At 33.2% G+C, this 20,041-nt stretch overlaps 2 protein-coding genes across 2 annotated transcripts in view; both read left to right on the top strand.

Annotated features, from left to right (window-relative positions):
- LOTGIDRAFT_131500 (hypothetical protein) overlaps window positions 1-14,352 on the top strand; it is a gene marked incomplete at both ends in the record, with an annotated part of 67,561 nt that extends 53,209 nt beyond the window's left edge. Inside the window, 16 exons of the mRNA XM_009066213.1 lie at window positions 5,359-5,470; window positions 6,552-6,691; window positions 7,166-7,341; window positions 7,667-7,814; window positions 8,154-8,322; window positions 8,674-8,777; window positions 9,499-9,588; window positions 10,117-10,210; window positions 10,551-10,625; window positions 11,254-11,425; window positions 11,626-11,841; window positions 12,646-12,717; window positions 12,901-13,216; window positions 13,566-13,722; window positions 13,756-13,793; window positions 14,215-14,352. Coding sequence (XP_009064461.1) covers window positions 5,359-5,470; window positions 6,552-6,691; window positions 7,166-7,341; window positions 7,667-7,814; window positions 8,154-8,322; window positions 8,674-8,777; window positions 9,499-9,588; window positions 10,117-10,210; window positions 10,551-10,625; window positions 11,254-11,425; window positions 11,626-11,841; window positions 12,646-12,717; window positions 12,901-13,216; window positions 13,566-13,722; window positions 13,756-13,793; window positions 14,215-14,352 — 2,217 coding nt within the window. The remainder of the gene's footprint in view (window positions 1-5,358; window positions 5,471-6,551; window positions 6,692-7,165; window positions 7,342-7,666; window positions 7,815-8,153; window positions 8,323-8,673; window positions 8,778-9,498; window positions 9,589-10,116; window positions 10,211-10,550; window positions 10,626-11,253; window positions 11,426-11,625; window positions 11,842-12,645; window positions 12,718-12,900; window positions 13,217-13,565; window positions 13,723-13,755; window positions 13,794-14,214) is intronic.
- Window positions 14,353-19,225: 4,873 nt separating this feature from the next.
- On the top strand, window positions 19,226-19,375 carry LOTGIDRAFT_131458 (hypothetical protein; the record flags this gene model as incomplete). Its single annotated transcript, XM_009066212.1, has 1 exon — window positions 19,226-19,375. A coding segment is annotated over one exon (150 nt), but the record flags the coding sequence as incomplete, so codon positions are not given.
- Between the last annotated feature and the right edge of the window lie 666 nt (window positions 19,376-20,041).

The raw sequence follows: 20,041 nt of genomic DNA, 5'->3' as shown, positions 1-20,041 counted from the left end.
GTTTTGAAAGTAAAAAGAAATCCTGATTAAAGAATGGTGTATATTAGATCATGGCGTATCTTGATGATATAGCGTAACAAATTGGAAGTGAGGCTGTTATTTTATTTACGTGTGTAAACACGATATTTCTATAGTTACACCTGTTACTAAATTCTAACTAGAAGTGTTTCTATGGTAATTTACGCAAAAAAAAGTTTTTTTCGATCTTGGAATTAGTGTGATAGATCATTTCTTTTATTGGATGATGTGCTTTGTGTAGCACGTATACATGCAGGTAAATTTCACTTGCAGTCATTATAGCTGACAGATAGGGTTGGTCTAGGGCTGCAACGATTCTTGAAGTTGCGATTGGATACACTATACAATACTCATCAACGATACGATTTATTGCGATAATTATCGCGATTCATTTATTAGAGAAGGAAGGAGAAAAAATAGTAGAAATTTGTAGAATTACTAACCAGTTTGTCACTATTAAGCCCTTGAGAACATTTAGAAGTAAGGAATTGTGAAAAAAATCTCAATTTTTAAGGTCAGAAATAAATGATTGCAAATTTTGATGTGAGAATCATACTTGGAAAATGAATACATGACACAATTTCTTATACACATCAGGATTCTGTATCATTTGTTATCATGCCGATACATCACGATTATTTTTATGCAACGCAATGCAAGGAAAGAATTATGGTTCATTGATTCATTGGTGAATCGTTGCAGCCCTAAGGCTACAAATTGATATATCTATATATACCCTGAATACAAGAAAATCAGATAGTTTCATGGAAAAAAAGGCTTTTGAGGTGAAAGTCCTGTCATGATTGACTGTGAGCAATATGTCACAAAGTGTTCTAAAGGATCCTTTTAAAAGCTTACTTATATATATTCAAGCCTATTAAAATATGCAAATCTGGATAATATACTCCTTCATTCATTCAGACCTGCATTTTAATCAGAATGACTTATTTTCAATTTCTCTCCAAACTTCTTGTTATTAAATGAAAGAAGAATTGCAGAAAATGTTCTTCACAATCCAATTCTTGATCAAATTCCAACCATTATTGTTAATCATTCAAGCATCCAACAAACCTGGTGGTGTGTAAAAGTTGATGTGTTTTTGATTCAAGAATCGAACTCTGATATTTTCGTTAGAGTCTGAATTGTAATTGAGTTATGTCCCCTGACATTACCATTTATTCAATTGGCTGAAAAACTTTTTGTGGCTTAACAATTGTATATATAAATAATCCAAGTACTAACGATCCAAACCACAAAACAGAACCTTAAATCCAGAACAATTGGCAAACAATTGTAGCAGCTAATGAGTTTTTCTTGAAGAAGTAAATCAAATTATTAATGTTGCTTGAGGATCACAAATAAACCAACTACTGACAATCTGAATCGTAAAACAAAACCTTCATCCCAAAACAGCATTTTGGCGATCATCAGTAGCAACTAATGAATTTTTTATATAACATTAAACATAAAAAAAGAAAATTCTAAATTTCTTTGGAAAATTTTTTGAAAAACAGTTTTGTGTATTATGCAGATAGATCTCATGTGTTAATAACTTAAAGTTTTTGTGAACATATTTACATTCACCAGAAATTTACGAAACAGAATGAAATTGTTGTCTTTATGGCAATGAGGACAAACAGCTTTGTGTATTTTGCCAACAGATTTTAATCTCGAGTAAAAAAGTATAAATTTATAGAAATAACCGTGGTACGACTCATACATGCTTTACAAATAGTCATATGTACGAATTTCTTGTCTTTCTAAAATAACGAGGAACATCTTTGTGTATCTTGCCAAGAGATGATTATCTCGCGTAAAAAATTCTAATTTTGTGAAAGCAATGAAGTAAATCTATTAGTACGTATTTAATATATTTATTTTCAAAATAAAGATAACATCAGAATATAGTTCTATGTCAACACCTACTCTAGTTCTGTTTGATTCAGCTATAACAAATACCTAATGATCTTTTGTAGACAACTGAAAAGGCAGAGCTAAAGTCGCCCGCACACAGAGAGAAAATGGCACAGCGCCAACTAGTAGCGCTTCGTATGCGGGTAATTTTTGGTGTGCATTTGGCCACTGGTGGTCGTGTGGAAAATATCTATCGTGGTTGATATTTTGACCACTCGTGGCCGAGGGCACACCGTGTGCAGGTAACCATGCGTGACTTTCTCAGACGACGAACACAACGCTCTTGCGTTATTAGTACATGCGTGACTATCACTGTAGTTCTGTTTGATTGTCTATTACCAATACCAAATGATCTTTTGTTCTTATTGGATCAACATGACTCTTTAAAGGATATCAAAATGACAACTGAAAATGTAGAGCTAAGAGCAGATATTCATTGTATTGTATTGAGTTTTTAAATGAGTATATAGTTTGTGTAAAAGATTGAAACCTTCTGAACAGCCGATTTTTGTGATGAGCCATTTTTGTGAACTCTCTGCTAAAAAACGAAAATAAAGTCTGATTTTTTTTAAAAATCAGCAAGCTTTTGACTATTTTCAAAGATGGAGATCTTTTAATCTTATAGATCAGATGGGCAAAGTGATTAGACCATTCTACTCACCAATAGAAAAGGATTGTTAAAATCTCTATTTTTCTGTCAATAAAAAGTGTAGATTGAGAGCATTAAAAAATTGTAAAATCCCAAACTAAGTGAGTTTTGGACAATCTTCACAAGAAATGGCAACAGTTAAAAAAAAATTTTACTTATTCTAAACTCATTGATAAAATTAGTCAAGGAAAAAGTTTTCGAATTTTTTAAATACCGGACTTTTTTGAGATTCAGACAAATCTCATGATAAGTTTAGCCACTAATTTAAACTTCTGTAACCTTATTGATCAGATTAGCTAAGTATTAAGATCGTTCTATTCAGAACGAGAACGAGAGAGATAAGATGATATTTGCCGATATTCTACAGACTATTATCATGGGATAGCTAATTGGTTATTATAATAATGGACTTGGAGATTGATGTAACTGACACTGTTGAGTTTTCATGTTTATTTTCTGTGATCTCTCAATAGATCAGTCAGGGTCTAACTATTATAGGTTTTTCTAGTTTTTCTAGTTTTTCGCTTTTTTACTGTTGTTAGGTCTTTGACTGTTGCAAGGTCTTAGCATATTACATTCTTTTGTGGAAATGTTGGTTTTCTAGATTTTAGATCTTTGACTGTTGTTTGGTGTTTGAATATTAGTTAATTTAAACTTCTAAACTTTTGTTATATGTGCTCCTCGCTTCTACATGTCGTTCAAATCTTAAATCTAAACTTCTGTTTTTATGTTGATTTTCTGGATTTTTGGCTTTTAACGAAAAACCCCGGTTTTTCAGATTGAGTTCTAGAATTGTATAGATAGGATACTAGTATAACTAGTTTTCTATGGGGGTAGAAATTATCTACTATTGCTCAATTTTCTATATAGGTTTATCTAGATTGTATGTAGGATTACCCTGGTTTTTCTGATGGAGTTACTTATTGTGTCAATTACCTCGTTTAAAACCCTAGTATCACCATCATAGTAAGCTAGGATACTAAGTTTCTCTGGTAACAAGAATTTGGTAAGCTAGTATAATATTATTCTCGTCTATGGAAGGCAAGGCTGGTATTTTTCTCCAGTATGATAAGTCGAATTTGATAATGTGGGATTAGTTTCTTATTTATATTCAAACTTCTTGACCAGTTCAAATTATCTTGGACTTGTAGTCTTGGAGTTGATTTCTGAGGGAGTCTTACTTAATCTTGCAATTGTGTTGTCCTTTCATTTTGAAAAATGGAGACAGATCAGCCTTAACATGTGATGTATGTAAACTTTCAGTGCTAAAATTTTAATATTTTGTTGATATATATGTCTTTTGACTTCATTTGTATTTCACAGTTTTGAGATTCATATAAGTTTTCTCCATGTGATTTGAATATTTTCAAAGAGCCTATAAGAATGTCCAGAAGTGTCTGTTAGAAATTTACTACAAGTAAGAGCCATTTGTCTAATTCCTGTTTGTCTGTTTTATTGCTCTTGTCAAATTTCAGTTAATAACAACCCTAAAACTTGCTTCTGAAAGACGGCCTTTCACCCCTAATACCTAAAACTTGCACATCAAATCAAAGATTTGAAATATTTGTGGAAAATTAATGAAAACTGTAAGTCCAGATGTGTAATGTTAGTTATTTTATTAGAATATTAAAAACATTCAGTAGATATTTATCAAAGTTCAGACATATTTATGAGAAACCTGAGTTAATTTGGTTTACAAGGTCAAGAATCTGGTACAGAATAATTCACCAGAATATCTTCCATTTTCTTTGTTCACAGCCGTGACAGATTCTGCAGTGAACGCAAATATTTAAAATTCTTCAGGGCATATTAAACGCCATTTAAAATTTAAGCATATGGTGAAATTGAACTGAATTATTTATTATTACGAATTTGACAGACGTCTGCAAAATTTGCTGTTTGAAGGTTTGACAAGGACAAAACTTGTGTGTTTGGTGCCATTTTCCTATGAGTTTATTTTTCTGGTTTCTGTAGAGATATGTCCTGGCTACATATGCTCGAAACTATCTTAGCGGTAGGATATCCTAGAAACAGTGTTAGATGGTGATGAGAACATAGTCTCATGAAAGCACTGGCCTAGGTCACACAGTGTTAGAAGTAAAGACACTAGAACATCCTAACGCTAAGATGGTTTCAAGAATACTCGGCCTGTAATTTATTTTTCTAGTCTTAGTTCATGTATGTCCTACATTGAAAGCTCATTTAAAGGTATTAAAGATTCATTTGGTCCTTTTAAAAGATGAAGAATGTGCTGATAATTTATGATCATGATAAACTTCATTCATGTGTGTTCTTTAGAAGAATCTGCTTTTTGATAGCCATTCCTTTAAATTGATATTGACTTTGTACTGAAGATTTTATGAAAATGGCCTTATGTAAGTCTTTTGATGATTGCCAGATTGGAAATTAGAAAATTATTTTCCTAATCTTCATGTATCTTTCCAGCACTGTGAATAAGATAAGGGTTTGAATCAACTATACATTCTAATGCACAAATTGTATCTTAGCATTTGACAGACATTGAATGCCATGGCTAAAATGGCTAAAATATACTTGTATCCCATAGAGGATATTGAATGTCTGTCATTTGAGCTGCCCTGTCCGTCATGTCTAAATAGAGCAAAAAAAATACCAGCACTTGTTTTGAATGATTTTCAAATATAATCTACATATATATTTTTTTAGGTTTTTTCTGGATCTCATTCAGGAATTTCAATGATATGGTGTGAGTGGAAATATTGTTTGAAAATTTAATTTTTATTTTGATATCTTTCCAGGACTCTGAATTAAATGAACTGAGATATACAATAGAAGCATTAAAAAGACAGAGTGGAATATCTGTAGAGGAGGTGATCAGTCCTAACCCCAGCAGACGTCACACTTCACCTGGTGTTCCTCCTAAAGATGGTCAACCCAGACACCCCCACCAGAGACATGGTGAGTTCTCTCAATAGCTAGCCCTGACACCCTCTGTTACTTAAATCTTTTTAATATCCATGATGTTACACAATTTTTGGGCCCTTATCAAGTGAGATTTGACGGACAATGCATTGCGAGAAGTTTCAAAAAATCATTACATCTGTATTAGTAGAGTTCATCTCGTTTCTAGTATGTCATGGGACTCTGGTTTAATATTCTCATCTAAAAAACTATAACTCCAGTTGCATGCGTAGTGATTAGACTGAAAGGGATTGAAAAGAGGTTTTCTGAATACTTCATATATAAAGAGAACACTGATAGCATCAATATGCACCATTCTAATTTTCAATCAGACATCTGTTGTTCCTGCAATTCAACTAAAACTAGTATTTTATGACGTCACTAGTCGCAATATACTTAAAAATATCACATAAGGCCCTTCATGATAAGGGACTACATCAAACACTACATTCTAGTGGAATTGCAGGAACCACAGACGACTGACTGAAAATTGGAATGGTGCAAATTGGTGATATCAGAGTCCCTGATACACACTAAAATTGTTGGAAGCCTCTTTACAATCCCTTTAATGTACGTGATGTTATGGATATTAGAGTGGATTGTACGGAAGTTACCCTAACATTTTGAGTATGGAGGCATATTTCCAATTTTCTGTTTGATATCTGTTTTATCAATATTATACAAATGTTTAACCATACATGACATTACTATTGAAAACAAAGATAATGAATTATTAGCAACTTCTAAGATAGTGACTTAAAAAAAAAGTTATAGTAGAATTGCAAGACCCACAGATGTCTAATTGGAAATTGAAAAGGTGCAAATTGATGATATCAATGTCCCTGACACACATAAATGATTTAGAAATCCTCTTTACATTTCCATTCATGCCTTAGAAAAATTTAATTGTTGCAGCACCTAACTGCCTCTGTTTGATAGTTGTTTGTGAGTCAGAAGGGTGTTGCAAGATACGTTCTGGTATTACTCTTTAAGAGTAGACCTACCAATTACATCTAATGTTTTATTTCAGTATCAGAAAGTGGTATTATTCGTCAGATGTCCTCAGACAGTATGTCGAGTATAAATAGTCTATCTAGTGCCTGTAGCGCCACCTCTCAACATTCAGGGGCAGCAACTGATGATGGAAAGGGCAAGAAAAAGAAAGGATGGGTAAGAAAAAAACTTTCTGTTTTATATCAAGTGGAATTTTCTATTAGATTTAGTCAGTAAACACAAACGATGTTGTCAATTATGTAAAAGTATACTGTTGATATACTACAATGGCCAACAGAGAAGTTCACATCAACATGAATACTTAGAAATTTTGTGCGAAGGGTAGAAATTCTTGTAACATAAAATAAGTCAGAATGCAATTGACTTGCAAATAGGACTGTAGAATCCAAGGCACTATCTTCAAAAAATATTTCTATCAATATTCTCAGAGACTATGTTATGTTATGAATTTTCAGCTTATTATAAATATTCAGAAGACCTGATTGGTACAGACCATTGTCAAAAAAAAAGACTGCAGAAATCAAGTTGCCATCTTTGAAAATATTTCTATCATTTCATTCAGAAATTTGTGACATTTTGCTTAGAAAATACATATATATGATTTATGAATTTTGAGATTATTTTTTTCAGCTACGCAGTTCATTCAGTAAAGCCTTCAACCGAAAGAAAAATAAAAATGGATCGATGTCCGATGTGGAGCCAGATACACAGAGTTTACGCTCCAATATCTCTGCTCCGAACTCACCATTATTACTGATGCATGCTGGTCCTGGTGGACCTCTTAAAGGATCTCATTCTTCTGGGGCGTAAGTATTTTGATTTATGAAGTGTCTCAATAATTTAGTTGGTCAATCACAACCCCAATCAGATTACTGTATTTCCTTAAATTTTAATTTTTTTATGTCACATTTTCGAGAATAAGACCAAGATATAACAGAAAACACAAGATAATATAATATTATAATATATTATAATATTACATTTAGTTATTGTTATTATGACCTCAGAATATGATATGATGCAGTCAAGAGTATTTCTCTCAGGAAGTGAACAACTCTAAGATACTGGATATTAATGACAACAACTTACCTCCCTTTTCCTGAACTCAGACACGACTCTTTTCATTTCCAGGTTATGTGAGACAGAAGATGGAGTCAATGTTGTTGATTTAAAACAACAGTTAAGAGAAAAAGATATGAAATTAACGGACATTCGATTGGAGGCCTTGTCGTCTGCTCATCAATTAGAACAACTCCGTGAAACCATGAACAAAATGAAGGTATGTTGTCATTGAATTAGTCAGCACTTGCTGGTATAGAGATCAATTTTCAAGACTTTTTAAAATTCTCCAAAATTGAATGTTCTGACTTAAAACTGCATTAGGGCATTTTAGGGGAAAGTAACTGATTGAAAAAAACTTGTGCATAAGACCAATGATAAATTTTTTGCTCTTTCACAATATGAAATCTTACAGTCCTCATTTCCAAATGCTCATTTCATTAATTCACAATTTCGTTTTACTTTTCATAAATAACGTTTTGCACATTAATGAAACTCAATTTCTGGAAATGTGGGTGAAATATTAATTTAATATTTTTTATATTTTTTGTTTTTCCAGTCTGAAATGAGTGCATTAAAATGTGATAATGAAAGATTGAATAAAACTGGTAGCCTGATGTCCCCACAACATCAACGAACATTACATATATCACAATCGTCTATACCTGGTACACGCAGCAATGACTCATTAGATAGGTCTATCAGTCTCACTGATCATTCTAGTCTAGGTAAGCATTGGTTTTTGAAAATAAAATTTCTTAAATCCACTCTCCACTTGGAATATGTATTCAGCGTTCCAAAATCATATATTGGACTCACCCCCAAAGACTATGCTTAAGTGTAAGAGCCCAATATATTATTTTGGAATGCTGAATGCATAATTTTCAAGAAAATCTGCTATTTTTCTGTCAGATTTAGATCACTGTCCTTGTTGAAAATTAAGTTTACCATAAAGAAAGAGTTTTTTCTAAACTTTTCTAAAATTAAAGTAAGGAGTAGAATATGTATAATAGTGTTTATATTTATTAAATGTTCTATCTACTTCTTAATGTCATTTAAAGATTATATTAAAATTTCAGATATGTTACTAGCGGAGACGGCAGCCAATGATCGTGAGGGAAAAAGAGTCACGTTAGCCATGTACCTAGGATCCAATCCTGATCCTACTAAAGAGGGAATTGAGGTGAGATTTTGATCTGTTTTGGATTCAAACTATTTTATTTATGAACTTTGACAAGCAAATAAGATTTGTGACATTGCAGTGTTGCGATTTTCCATCAGATGTCTGTGGTCACTGCAATTCTACTTAAAGGAAGCATTTTATTGATCTTTGTTGTTCATTTAAATATTTCCCGATGAATATTAATATCATATTAATGAATGTAGCATGGTGAAAGTTTGCATTCTAATTCCAAAGCCAACTCTTAAAGGTTTCCCTGCTTGAGATTTTGCTGAAATTCAGATCAATTGTAAGGATTAATATTAGGGGGTGAAAGCTTTCAATAGACACACACTTTGGAAGCATTGGCCACAACAGCACGTATAGGAGGATTAGTGTGTCTAGAAATTACAATATTTGAATTCAGTATTTACAAGTTAAGCAACTGGTTATGTACCAGTATGTGATAAGCGCATTTTTAACAAAAGAAATTTATATGTTAGGAATCAATGCCATGTTAACACAGACACAAGCATATTTACATAATACAAATTCAAAATAATGTATTTAACAAAAATCTTAAATCTGAAACATTGATGGAAATGAAATGAAATGAATGGAGTTTTACATCCTACTTTTCTAAAAAACATTAATGGAAGACATGTACAAGGGAAAAAACTTAATGATAAACAAAATTCCCTTTGTAGATAACATTTGAATAAAATTCTTCTTATTATATTTTCAGAAACCAGCAGAAGTATTAATAGGGTATTTATCAGTCAGTGGTAAAACTAAGTGGGATATTTTAGATAATAATGTCAAAAAAATATTCAAAGTAAGTATTAATTTAACAGGTTTTATCAGTGACTCTATCACGCTACGTAGCCAAGTAAAAAATCCAACTTTGAAAGGATGTAATCTAATTGGTTTATGCAATTTAATTAACAATGGAATGAAGTGATTGACCAATCAATCTAGGTTAAGTTCTGGCAAGGGCTTGACATCGGCATCCCTTTTAAAACTGAAATGAAATGAAATCCTACTTTTCTGCACCATGTGGGCTAATGAAGACAGGCAGGGTGCAAAGAGGGAAATTTTTGCCAGGACAACTGCATTATCCTGCTCTCTTTTTATTTTCAACTGTTGAGGATCTTTAACGTACACAGCCTGTTTATTGTCCCATCCGAACGACTAGACGCTTTTTCCATGTCAGCCCCTATTACCTGCATCACTGACGGGGGGAAACTGGGTTGAAAAATCCAAAGGTATTATCTCAGCATATTTATATTTGAAAGTCTTGGTCTCAGCACCTCTTTCATTCAGAGAGTCTACACGGTTAATAATGGTTAATTTTGTATTATAGGAATATGTATTAAGAGTAGATCCTGTCACAAATCTTGGTCTCAGTTCAGAGAGTTTACAATCCTACCATGTAGGGGAGGTAACTAGAACTAAAGGTAAATATTCTATTATTGATGGATTAAGCCTTATTTCATGTTCATATTGAAAGCATTGAGAGTCAAAGCATCCTGATACCAGAGCAGTATTAATTAGTCAAATTTATAAGACATTATTTCATATTTTCGAGAGTTCTAAACTTTGTGGGGTCGGGTTTACTGTATCTAAGAGTCTTGCTACATGATTCTTTAATAGATCACTCAATATTACCATTAGTATGTGACGACCATGTGCATCAAAAGTTAAGTTTTCTTCTGATATTAACCAGCATTACTGTTTTCAAACATTTTCTTTTCTTTGCCAATACACCATATGAAATTTCAAACTGTTTTCTTCCAGATTCTGAATTGCCTGAATTATTACCTATAGGATATTTAGTTGGAGAAACCATGCAAATAGGAATCTGCCTTAAAGGTAAGTGACCAAACACCAGATTTTAGCAGGGCATATAGTAATAGTATATGGAGTTATTAACGTGTCTCAAAACTCTTGTAGATGTGTGTCCATTGTGTCAAAATGAGGCAAAGGGGGTCTGGGTGGGTTTAAAATACATAATTCAAAAAGCAATACTTCTAAATTGTGGTTGTTTTTCAAAAGTTAGGCATTTGCCTCTATTGTATCAGGCCATCAACTGGCAGAGGCGGAGCCAGTTTTGCGGGCGAAGGGTTGCGAGATATCTGAGATTGCCCGAATCTTTAACCTAGTAATGAGATTTTTGCCCGAAAAACTTGCTTTCGGGGCTGCGAGAGGGGGCAGCTGCCCCCTCTGCCCCCCTTTCCCCCTTTGGCTCTGCCACTGTCAACTGGGGAAAAGAAATATTATAACCTAACCCATTATTTCATCCAATCAGCAATGGCTATATTTTGAATGAAGTTGGAGAATTAATGATTAAGAATTTCACAATCACATGACATTTAAATGGCAACTAGTGTTAGTTTTTAATCATGCAAAATTTACTAATTATTGATCTAACTAGAACTTCAAGTATTGTAGTTAATTTAAGTTCACCACAATTTTTGACTGGTATTTTGTCTACTTTCAGGAACGAAGCAAAACACCGTTGATTCTCTAGCGTTTGAAACAATGATACCCAAGTCTATTATTCAACGCTATATACAGCTATTATTAGAACATCGTAGAATTATACTCTGTGGACCCAGTGGTACTGGAAAATCTTATCTAGCTCAAAAACTAGCCGAACATTTAGTACTCAGGTAAGTGATGATGAAACATGTTCAAAAGTGTACTGATTTATACCAAATGGCCTCTGTGAAAGTTACGCTATCCATAAAACTGTTGTTTCTTAATGTGTTGTGAGACTTCTAAATGTCTTACAAGGATAACATATACAATACCAACTAATTACCATCATTGCTAAATGTCCATATTTCACAACTTTCACTTTCCGTTTCAGATCTGGTCGTGTATTAACAGCAGGATCAGTCGCCACATTTAACGTAGATCACAAATCATCGAAGGAGTTACGTTTATATTTATCTAATATTGCTGAACAGTGTGAGAATACGATAGCCAATGAGCTTCCTGGCGTGATAATCCTCGACAATTTACATCATGTCAATTCATTGGCTGACGTGTTTAATGGCTTCCTCAGTGTTAAATATCAGAAATGGTGAGTTGAATTTCTTTGAATCATTTTAATGTCAGTTGTTATGTAATCATAAAAATTAAGTCAATTCATTGCTACTCTCATACATTTGTGCCGGTCAGGGAAAAAATCTGGTGACAGTCCTTGAAAATTCTGGAGACAGGCCTTGAAAAATCTGGTGACAGGCCTTAAAAAATTTGGAGACAGGCCTTAAAAAATTTGGAGACAGGCCTTAAAAAATCCGGTGACAGGCCTTAAAAAATCTGGGGACAGGCCTTGAAAATTCTGGAGACAGGCCTTGAAAAATCTGGTGACAGGCCTTAAAAAATTTGGAGACAAAAAATTTGGAGACAGGCCTTAAAAAATCTGGTGACAGGCCTTAAAAAATCTGGTGACAGGCCTTAAAAAATTCTGGAGACAGGCCTTGAAAAATCTGGTGACAGGCCTTAAAAAATTTGGAGACAAAAAATTTGGAGACAGGCCTTAAAAAATCTGGTGACAGGCCTTAAAAAATCTGGTGACAGGCCTTAAAAAATTCTGGGGACAGTCCTTGAAAAATCTGGTGACAGGCCCGTACTCTGTTAATTTTTTCAACACATAAAATCTCAGACTTGAATATAGGATTATGATTATGAATCAAATTCAGAAAAACTAATATAGAGGTTGGCAGATATTGAATGAATCTTAAAACTATATTGGAGATAGACATACAAGAAATACAATCAAAGCCAAGATGATGAGGTATTAATTATAAACTGCTATGTTTTTCGGTGGTTTCAGTCCTTAATTTTTAATTAAAATGCATATTAATACCCCCTTTATTTTCAGTCCATATATAATTGGTACTATGAATCAACAGACCTGTAACGCTACTAATTTACAGCTACATCATAACTTCAGGTTTGTCTACAATACAAATATTTAGATTTAGTTGTCACTGAGATATATAACGGAAATGTTCAAAATCTTACTCAAAAACATATTTTCGTTAATTTCTCATAATGATCAGATTTCATTTGAATTGTTTACAATTCAAGACTCTTAAGTAATATACAATAATATAATATTATTCGCGTATTTCAGATGGGTATTATGTGCTAACCATATGGAACCAGTGAAAGGATTTCTGGGAAGATATCTCCGCAGGAAGTTAGTGGAAGCGGAAGTCAGAACTGGTATCCGTAACAACGATTTAAACAAGATCATTGATTGGATACCAAAAGTCTGGACTCATTTGAATAAATTCCTGGAAACTCACAGTTCATCAGATGTTACGATTGGTCCACGATTATTTTTATCGTGTCCAATGGATATCGCAGGATCTCAAGTCTGGTTTACAGATTTATGGAACTATTCGTTGGTACCATATATGCTGGAAGCTGTCAGAGATGGACTTCAGGTAAGGATGATTTGGTTTTAATATCCTTGCCATAAAAATAAGATTTGAATACTATTAGCTATGTAGACTATTAGTAGGAGATGATGACATCTTCAAAATCTTATTCTTGAAATGGGGTTCAGCTTGGGGATTTGGGGTTTAGATTCATTGTTATAAATGAATATAATACATTAGAATGAGCTATCAATGACAAAAGTGAAATGTTTAAGCACTGGACTTGCTACCAGCAATTCAAGGCTAGAAAAACCATGGAACTTAGTTTTGTGACCTTAAAATATCACAATACAAATCTTATAGTGCGTATAATTCAGTCAGTCCATATTAACATGGTATTGTAATCGTATTTCAGGTCTATGGTAAACGATCACCGTTCGACGACCCCTCAGAATGGGTGATTGAAACGTACCCCTGGTGTAAGGAGGGTATGAATGACAGAGCTTTGTTAAAAATGAGACCTGAAGATGTGGGCTACGACACTCAATCTACTCATCCATCTTCAACTTCCAGTCCCTCAAGTACTATTAAAAGTAAAGCACAAGTGAATGCTAATGGTACAGAAGCTGATGGAGATCCATTGGTAAGCACCTTGTTCATTAGAAACACATTTTAGATATAGATTAGTGATTAGTTACTCCAATTGTCAACTGGAAATGGGGATTTGTTTAACCAATATGTTACCATAAATGGATTTAGAAATCTTAAATATTTGCAAATAGAGATTAATTTTCCAATATTAAGTTGTAAAGGTATAAAGTTGTCTACTGCTGGTAGAGCTCAATATCAGTTATCTGTAACGCTTCTCAATTCTGATATCTTGATCGCATATAATCCATTAAAATCAATGTTTTATTTCATTTACCCTATTGAACAGAAAAGGAGTTTAAAATCCTATTGTTTCTTCTGATAGCTCTAATAAAGAATAGCAAAAGCTTCTGATGTGCAATGAAGGAAAATTTGAAAACTTTTTAGTTTTAGCAATTTATTTTTTTTACTTCCAGGTCAATATGCTAATGAGATTACAGGAAGCTGCAAATTATTCAAGTCCACAAAGTAACGATAGTGATTCTACAAGCCTTGACAGTCACAGTTCAATTCAGGAATTCTCGGGGTCCTCCGGTGTCGAATCAACGTTATAACACTTATAGGAAATAGACTATACATTAGAACACTCAAAGGAAATAGACTATTACAAGAAAAAATACTATATGTTGTATCACTGATAGGAAAAGACTATATGTTATAACACTTATTTGAAATAGACTATATGTTATAAATTATGGTTCGGAGGATGATCTGGAATTGTACCTTGAATACAGAAAATGGATTTTTACGTTAGACAATGTGATTGCTTTCAAGATGGTGGTGAATATACTTTATGACACTTATAGGGAATAGACTATATATGTGCATGTGTACAGAAAGCAATGTCGTATATATCGACTTATTGTGAAAGACAGTGTCTAAAACTGTATTTGAACATGACAGTGTGTAAAAACGGTATTTGGACTTTCTAACAGAGTCAAAAAACTGAATTTGGACTCTGTAACAGTGTCAAAAAACTGTACTTGGACTTTGCAACAGTGTGTAAAGACTGTATTTGGACTTTCTAACAGTGTCTAAAAATTGAATTTGGACTCTGTAACAGTGTCTAAAAACTGTATTTGGACTTTGTAACAGTGTGTAAAGACTGTATAAGGAATTTGAAAGCTATGACAGACAGTTCGAGACTTTAGTGCTGTTTAAGTGTTGACCGTTTGAAATTTTATTGACATAGGTTGATGTGTTATATATTGAAATGATGTGCTATTGGTGTTGGAGATTATATTTTAGTCACAAGAGTGCATAGATGCTTGAGGGGCGTTGATATTTAACGCTAGCAAGTAGAAACGCGAGGGATAGGTGTTAAATGATTTGTGTGCAATATTTTAAAATGTATTGAAGAAAAATACAAAAGCTCAATTCATGATTACTAAAAGTAATACAACATTCAAAACACAGGAAATTCTAAATTTCTGTCATTGGCATTGTAAAGGGAAGTGACCTGACTAGGCCAGTCATATTCTGGGTCTAAAGCTGCATTTACATTGCCAAAATTTCTAAGAGTTCCGACCGAGGACAGTTCATTTCAACTATCCAATATTTAAGGCAGTTTAAAGGCGGCTTATGATGTTTCTGAGATATTTTGGCATCTTATCATATGTTAAATCAGGAGAAAAAGTTCCATTAAAGAACTCAGTTATATCTCTTTTGACTGTGAACATAGTAAGTTGCAAAAAAAAATTGTTGAGGCAATTTGCAATTAAAACAAAATCTAGTTCCAAGCACGAAATAATCCAAGTCGGGTCCTTCTTAAATTATAATATTATCCAAACCAACCAATCAGATCATAATAAGATTCTTAAATTTTCAAAATTCATTCGAAGATGATAGTCCAATTTTTTGTAATCATAGTTTTGCTGAGTAATGATTTGTAATTTTGTATCTAGTATTAATCATCATAAATAATGTGCAATTTTTGCTGATTTTATATTTCCATAGCAACCATCACTGCCATATCAACTCGAGTATTTTAATTTTGAATTGTGTTCAAGGATGTTTTTATAACGTGTATATTTCAATCATCGTGTACATTTGCCGTGGATTTTTATTGCGTGGCCAAAGACAGCAAAGTTTTATAAAAATGATTGTCGTAAATTTGTGTCACATATTTATCATGTGTTTATTCATATCATTTCAATTACTTCATTTCACTTCATTTCATTTTTTATTAAATTATTTCATTTTCATCTTGCTGTTAACAATCTGTTCTGTACTTCTGAAACTGTTGCTTGAAGGAGTAGCAGTGGTTCAATGAGTTAGAAGGCCCAGATCCAGATCCTGCATGGGTCAAGATAATTCCTTTGGATTTTCTTAAGAAATCTCGCAACAGTTGGGAATCTAGAAATAAGTAGGCTAATGTAGCTGTTATGGTAAAATTTCCCTCACTGACTAGTGACTACCAACGATTTATGATTTATGTCTTTTACACCTCTAGAATTCGATATTTCTGTTCAATTTTTGTTGAAATTTTGTTTAGTTTCTTGTCACCTTCCCGAAACTTTGTGTCCGAAGTTTTGATAATAGATCCTAGTCCTACCATTAGTCTAGTAAGATCTTTCGTGAGTAGGATTTTTAGTGTTTCGATAGCTTCCATCTTTAGAGAGGGTTAGACGAAGGATTCGTGTTTATTTTGGGTTATACTTTTTCGTTATTCAGTTGTAATGTAATACCTTTTGTTTCTTAAGGTGTCTTCACATCTTCTCAATAACCTGTTGCGTATGGTTGCGAATAAGAAAGTAGTCATAAGTAACGAATGCGACGCACAACTCAGTTGCATGAGATTTACATTCGAAGCGTATAACTGCTCTTCTTAATTGCAACCATAGGCAACTGGTAATCGCTATGGTGTGAGGGCACCTTTTGTTATGAAATAAACACCATTGCATTATAGAAGTTTTTTAGATTAAAGTTTAGGGTTAATGGTTTTTGGTTATTGAATGTTATGTCTCTAAGTTTCTAAGTTAAATATTATACTAGTAATTACATTAAAGAGAAATAATAAAGATTCAAGATCTGGTCCCTTTTTTGGGGTTTGACTGTTAGCCTTGAGTGACAATAAATTATTATAATTGTGTTTTCCAGTTTTAGGGAGGCATTGAATTCTTGCAATCCTGGAGCACATGATGCCACTTTGGGGTTGATGATATCTACTGATTGATTCCAGCCTATCTAACCACTAGATGGAGCTTCATGTTCTCACACATTCATTCATTCAATAATCGTCTTCATTTTTAAACCAATTCATTTTTTAAAACTCATTAAAATTTCACTTTTATTTTGTTCATTTAAGTACACTCATTGGTCAAATTCAAATATACTTCAACCAATGATAATACAGTATTCTGGCATTCATGAATCCTTTCTATGAATTCAAACATTTTGATTGGGTTAACATAAGAGTGAATTAACCAATGATTTTCTAGTATTTCATCATTCATTCATAAATCATATTTAAATGAGCACATTTTATAAAATCAGTATTTATTCAGTAAGTGTCTTTATTTATCATTCAAATTGCTGACGTGCCATTACTGAGATTTTGTATTGAGACAGATATTGAATGGCAAACCACCTTCAAAAAACTTAAATTTTAACTGTCAGATTGGAGGGTTGACATGGAAAACTTCTTGCCATTCGATGGGACAAATAACCAAGTGTTCGTGTTCTATTAGCTGTGAAAGATCCCTAAACATTTGGAGTAGGAGTAGGATGAGGCCGATGTCCCATCAAAATGTTCTCATTGCATACTTCATGGTGTTGCCCGTCTCCAAAAACCCAAGCAGATATACAAAAGTATAACATAAAACTCAATTATATTACGTTCTTGTAATAAGGTACCCTGCTAGATGAAGGTTATTGCCAATTTGATATCTGTCTTGATACAAAACTTCAATATAATAATTATACTGTATATATATATTGTTACTTAAAGGGTTACCACCTCTTAGAATGGACATAAAATTTAAAGTCTCAAACTTGGTCAGCAGGTATATATATTCATCAGTTGGACTTGTCTGATGTCATGACTTAAGAATAGAATCTCTGTACAATATATCAATAATACTAAAATAATTAGTTAAATGAATTATTACTTAGTTTTATGGATTTATTGCATTATATTCTGTTGTATAGATACGGCACCAGGCGAGTCTACTGATGAACAAAGATTCATTTTGACCAAGTTTAAAAATTAACATTTTTTGGTCATCCAAAGAGTATACCTTTAACATTATAACTACACAAGACTACTGTATATATAGATATGTTACTGTAGATTTCAATTGTAAAACCTACTTCCATAACATTGATTCTAAATGGGCACATAGATACCAAAATCTGCTTGGAACCTGACTGTGTTCATGTACTGTTTAATCTCGAATATAATGCACACCCTTTTTACGCTCCAATATCTAGACAGTGAAGACGGTATCAGACCTGACTGGGTACTCCAAAAACAGATCTGACCTACTCTTTTAATACTATAAACTTACAAAATATAATCAGGTTTTACTGGTTGAACTTCTGGGCGTTTGGTTTTATATTTCAAAACCGAAAAATACCAGAAAATCATTGTGATATATTTAAGAGAGACATCATGATGCGGTATTTTGAGATCTTTTATTTTGATGTAGCAAAATTGATAACTTAAAAGTTAAGACTTTGTCTTTCTCACATTTTGCAGACCATACAATCCCAATTGAAATTTGTTGTATGTAACCCGCATGGTGCAGAAAAGTAGGATGTAAAACTCCACTCATTTGATTTGGTGTATGTAAAGTGTAGAAATATATGAAAGCTCTACTAAAGTTTGTTAAATATCCTCAAACTCTGTGGGAAAAAACTACTATGGTTAAAAAAGATGATGTTAAAATAATTGTCAATTTTGTTACCATATCTTGTACTATTGTTTGAATTGTAAAAAATTTCTTTCTGTGAATTTGTAATTTATATTTATGTGTGTCGAGAGTGAGTGGGGCTAATTAGGCCACGCCTTCTCTCTCAGAGTTTGTCATAGTATAGTAATGATGGACATTAGCCTATAATAGGACCAGTGTTTCGTTTTCTTCTTGATTGAATTAAACATTTTCAAGTGAATTTCTTATATTTATTTTTACCTTAAATCCCTTGAAACATCTCAAACCGACAAATATTGTTGTGAAGTTCAGACGTGCTGTCATAACCATGGATTCTGTTGTTCAGTCAAGGAAATCTGCTGTCAAGCCCGTAAGCAAGTGTGTGTATTAAAAGCATGAACAATTTGTAAATTTCAAGAACACTGATATATCCAGAATACTCTTGTCAAACCCCATCACAGTATGAAATGCTGTTGTCAATCCAAGGAATAATTGTTAGACACTGTTGTCAAGACTGGCTTATTGTCAAACACTGTTGTCAAGCCCATGAAAAATTGTTAAGCAGTGTTGTCAAGACTGGATTATTGTCAACCACTGTTGTCAAGACTGGCTTATTGTCAAACACTGTAGTCAATCCTATATCTTTGTCAAACACTGTTGTCAAGACTGGCTTATTGTCAAACACTGTTGTCAAGCCCAGGAATAATAGTTAAACAGTGTTGTCAAGACTAGATCATTGTCAAACATTGTTGTCAAGCCCAGGTATATTTGCCAAACAGTATTGTCAAGTGTCAACAGTGTTGTCATACAGTGTTGTCAAGCTCAGGAATAATTGTTTAACAGTGTTGTCAAGACTAGATTATTGTCAAACACTGTTGTCAAGCCCAGGAATAATTGTTTAACAGTGTTGTCAAGACTAGATTATTATCAAACAGTGTTGTCAAGACTAGATTATTGTCAAACACTGTTGTCAAGCCCAGGAATATTTGCCAAACAGTATTGTCAAGTGTCAACAGTGTTGTCATACAGTGTTGTCAAGCTCAGGAATAATTGTCAAACAGTGTTGTCAAGACTGGCTTATTATCAAACACTGTTGTCAAGCCCATGAATAATTGTTAAACACTGTTGTCAAGCCCAGGAATAATTGTCAAACAGTGTTGTCAGACACTGATGTCTAAATTTGATTATTGTCAAACACGGTAGTCAAGACTGGATTATTGTCAAACACTGTTGTCAAGCCCAGGAATAATAGTTAAACAGTGTTGTCAAGACTAGATCATTGTCAAACATTGTTGTCAAGCCCAGGAATATTTGCCAAACAGTATTGTCAAGTGTCAACAGTGTTGTCATACAGTGTTGTCAAGCTCAGGAA

The sequence above is a fragment of the Lottia gigantea genome (assembly GCF_000327385.1).
Source record: "Lottia gigantea unplaced genomic scaffold LOTGIsca_74, whole genome shotgun sequence".
Classification (NCBI taxonomy): Eukaryota; Metazoa; Mollusca; class Gastropoda; family Lottiidae; genus Lottia; species Lottia gigantea.
This window is presented reverse-complemented; position numbering and strand designations above follow the sequence as displayed.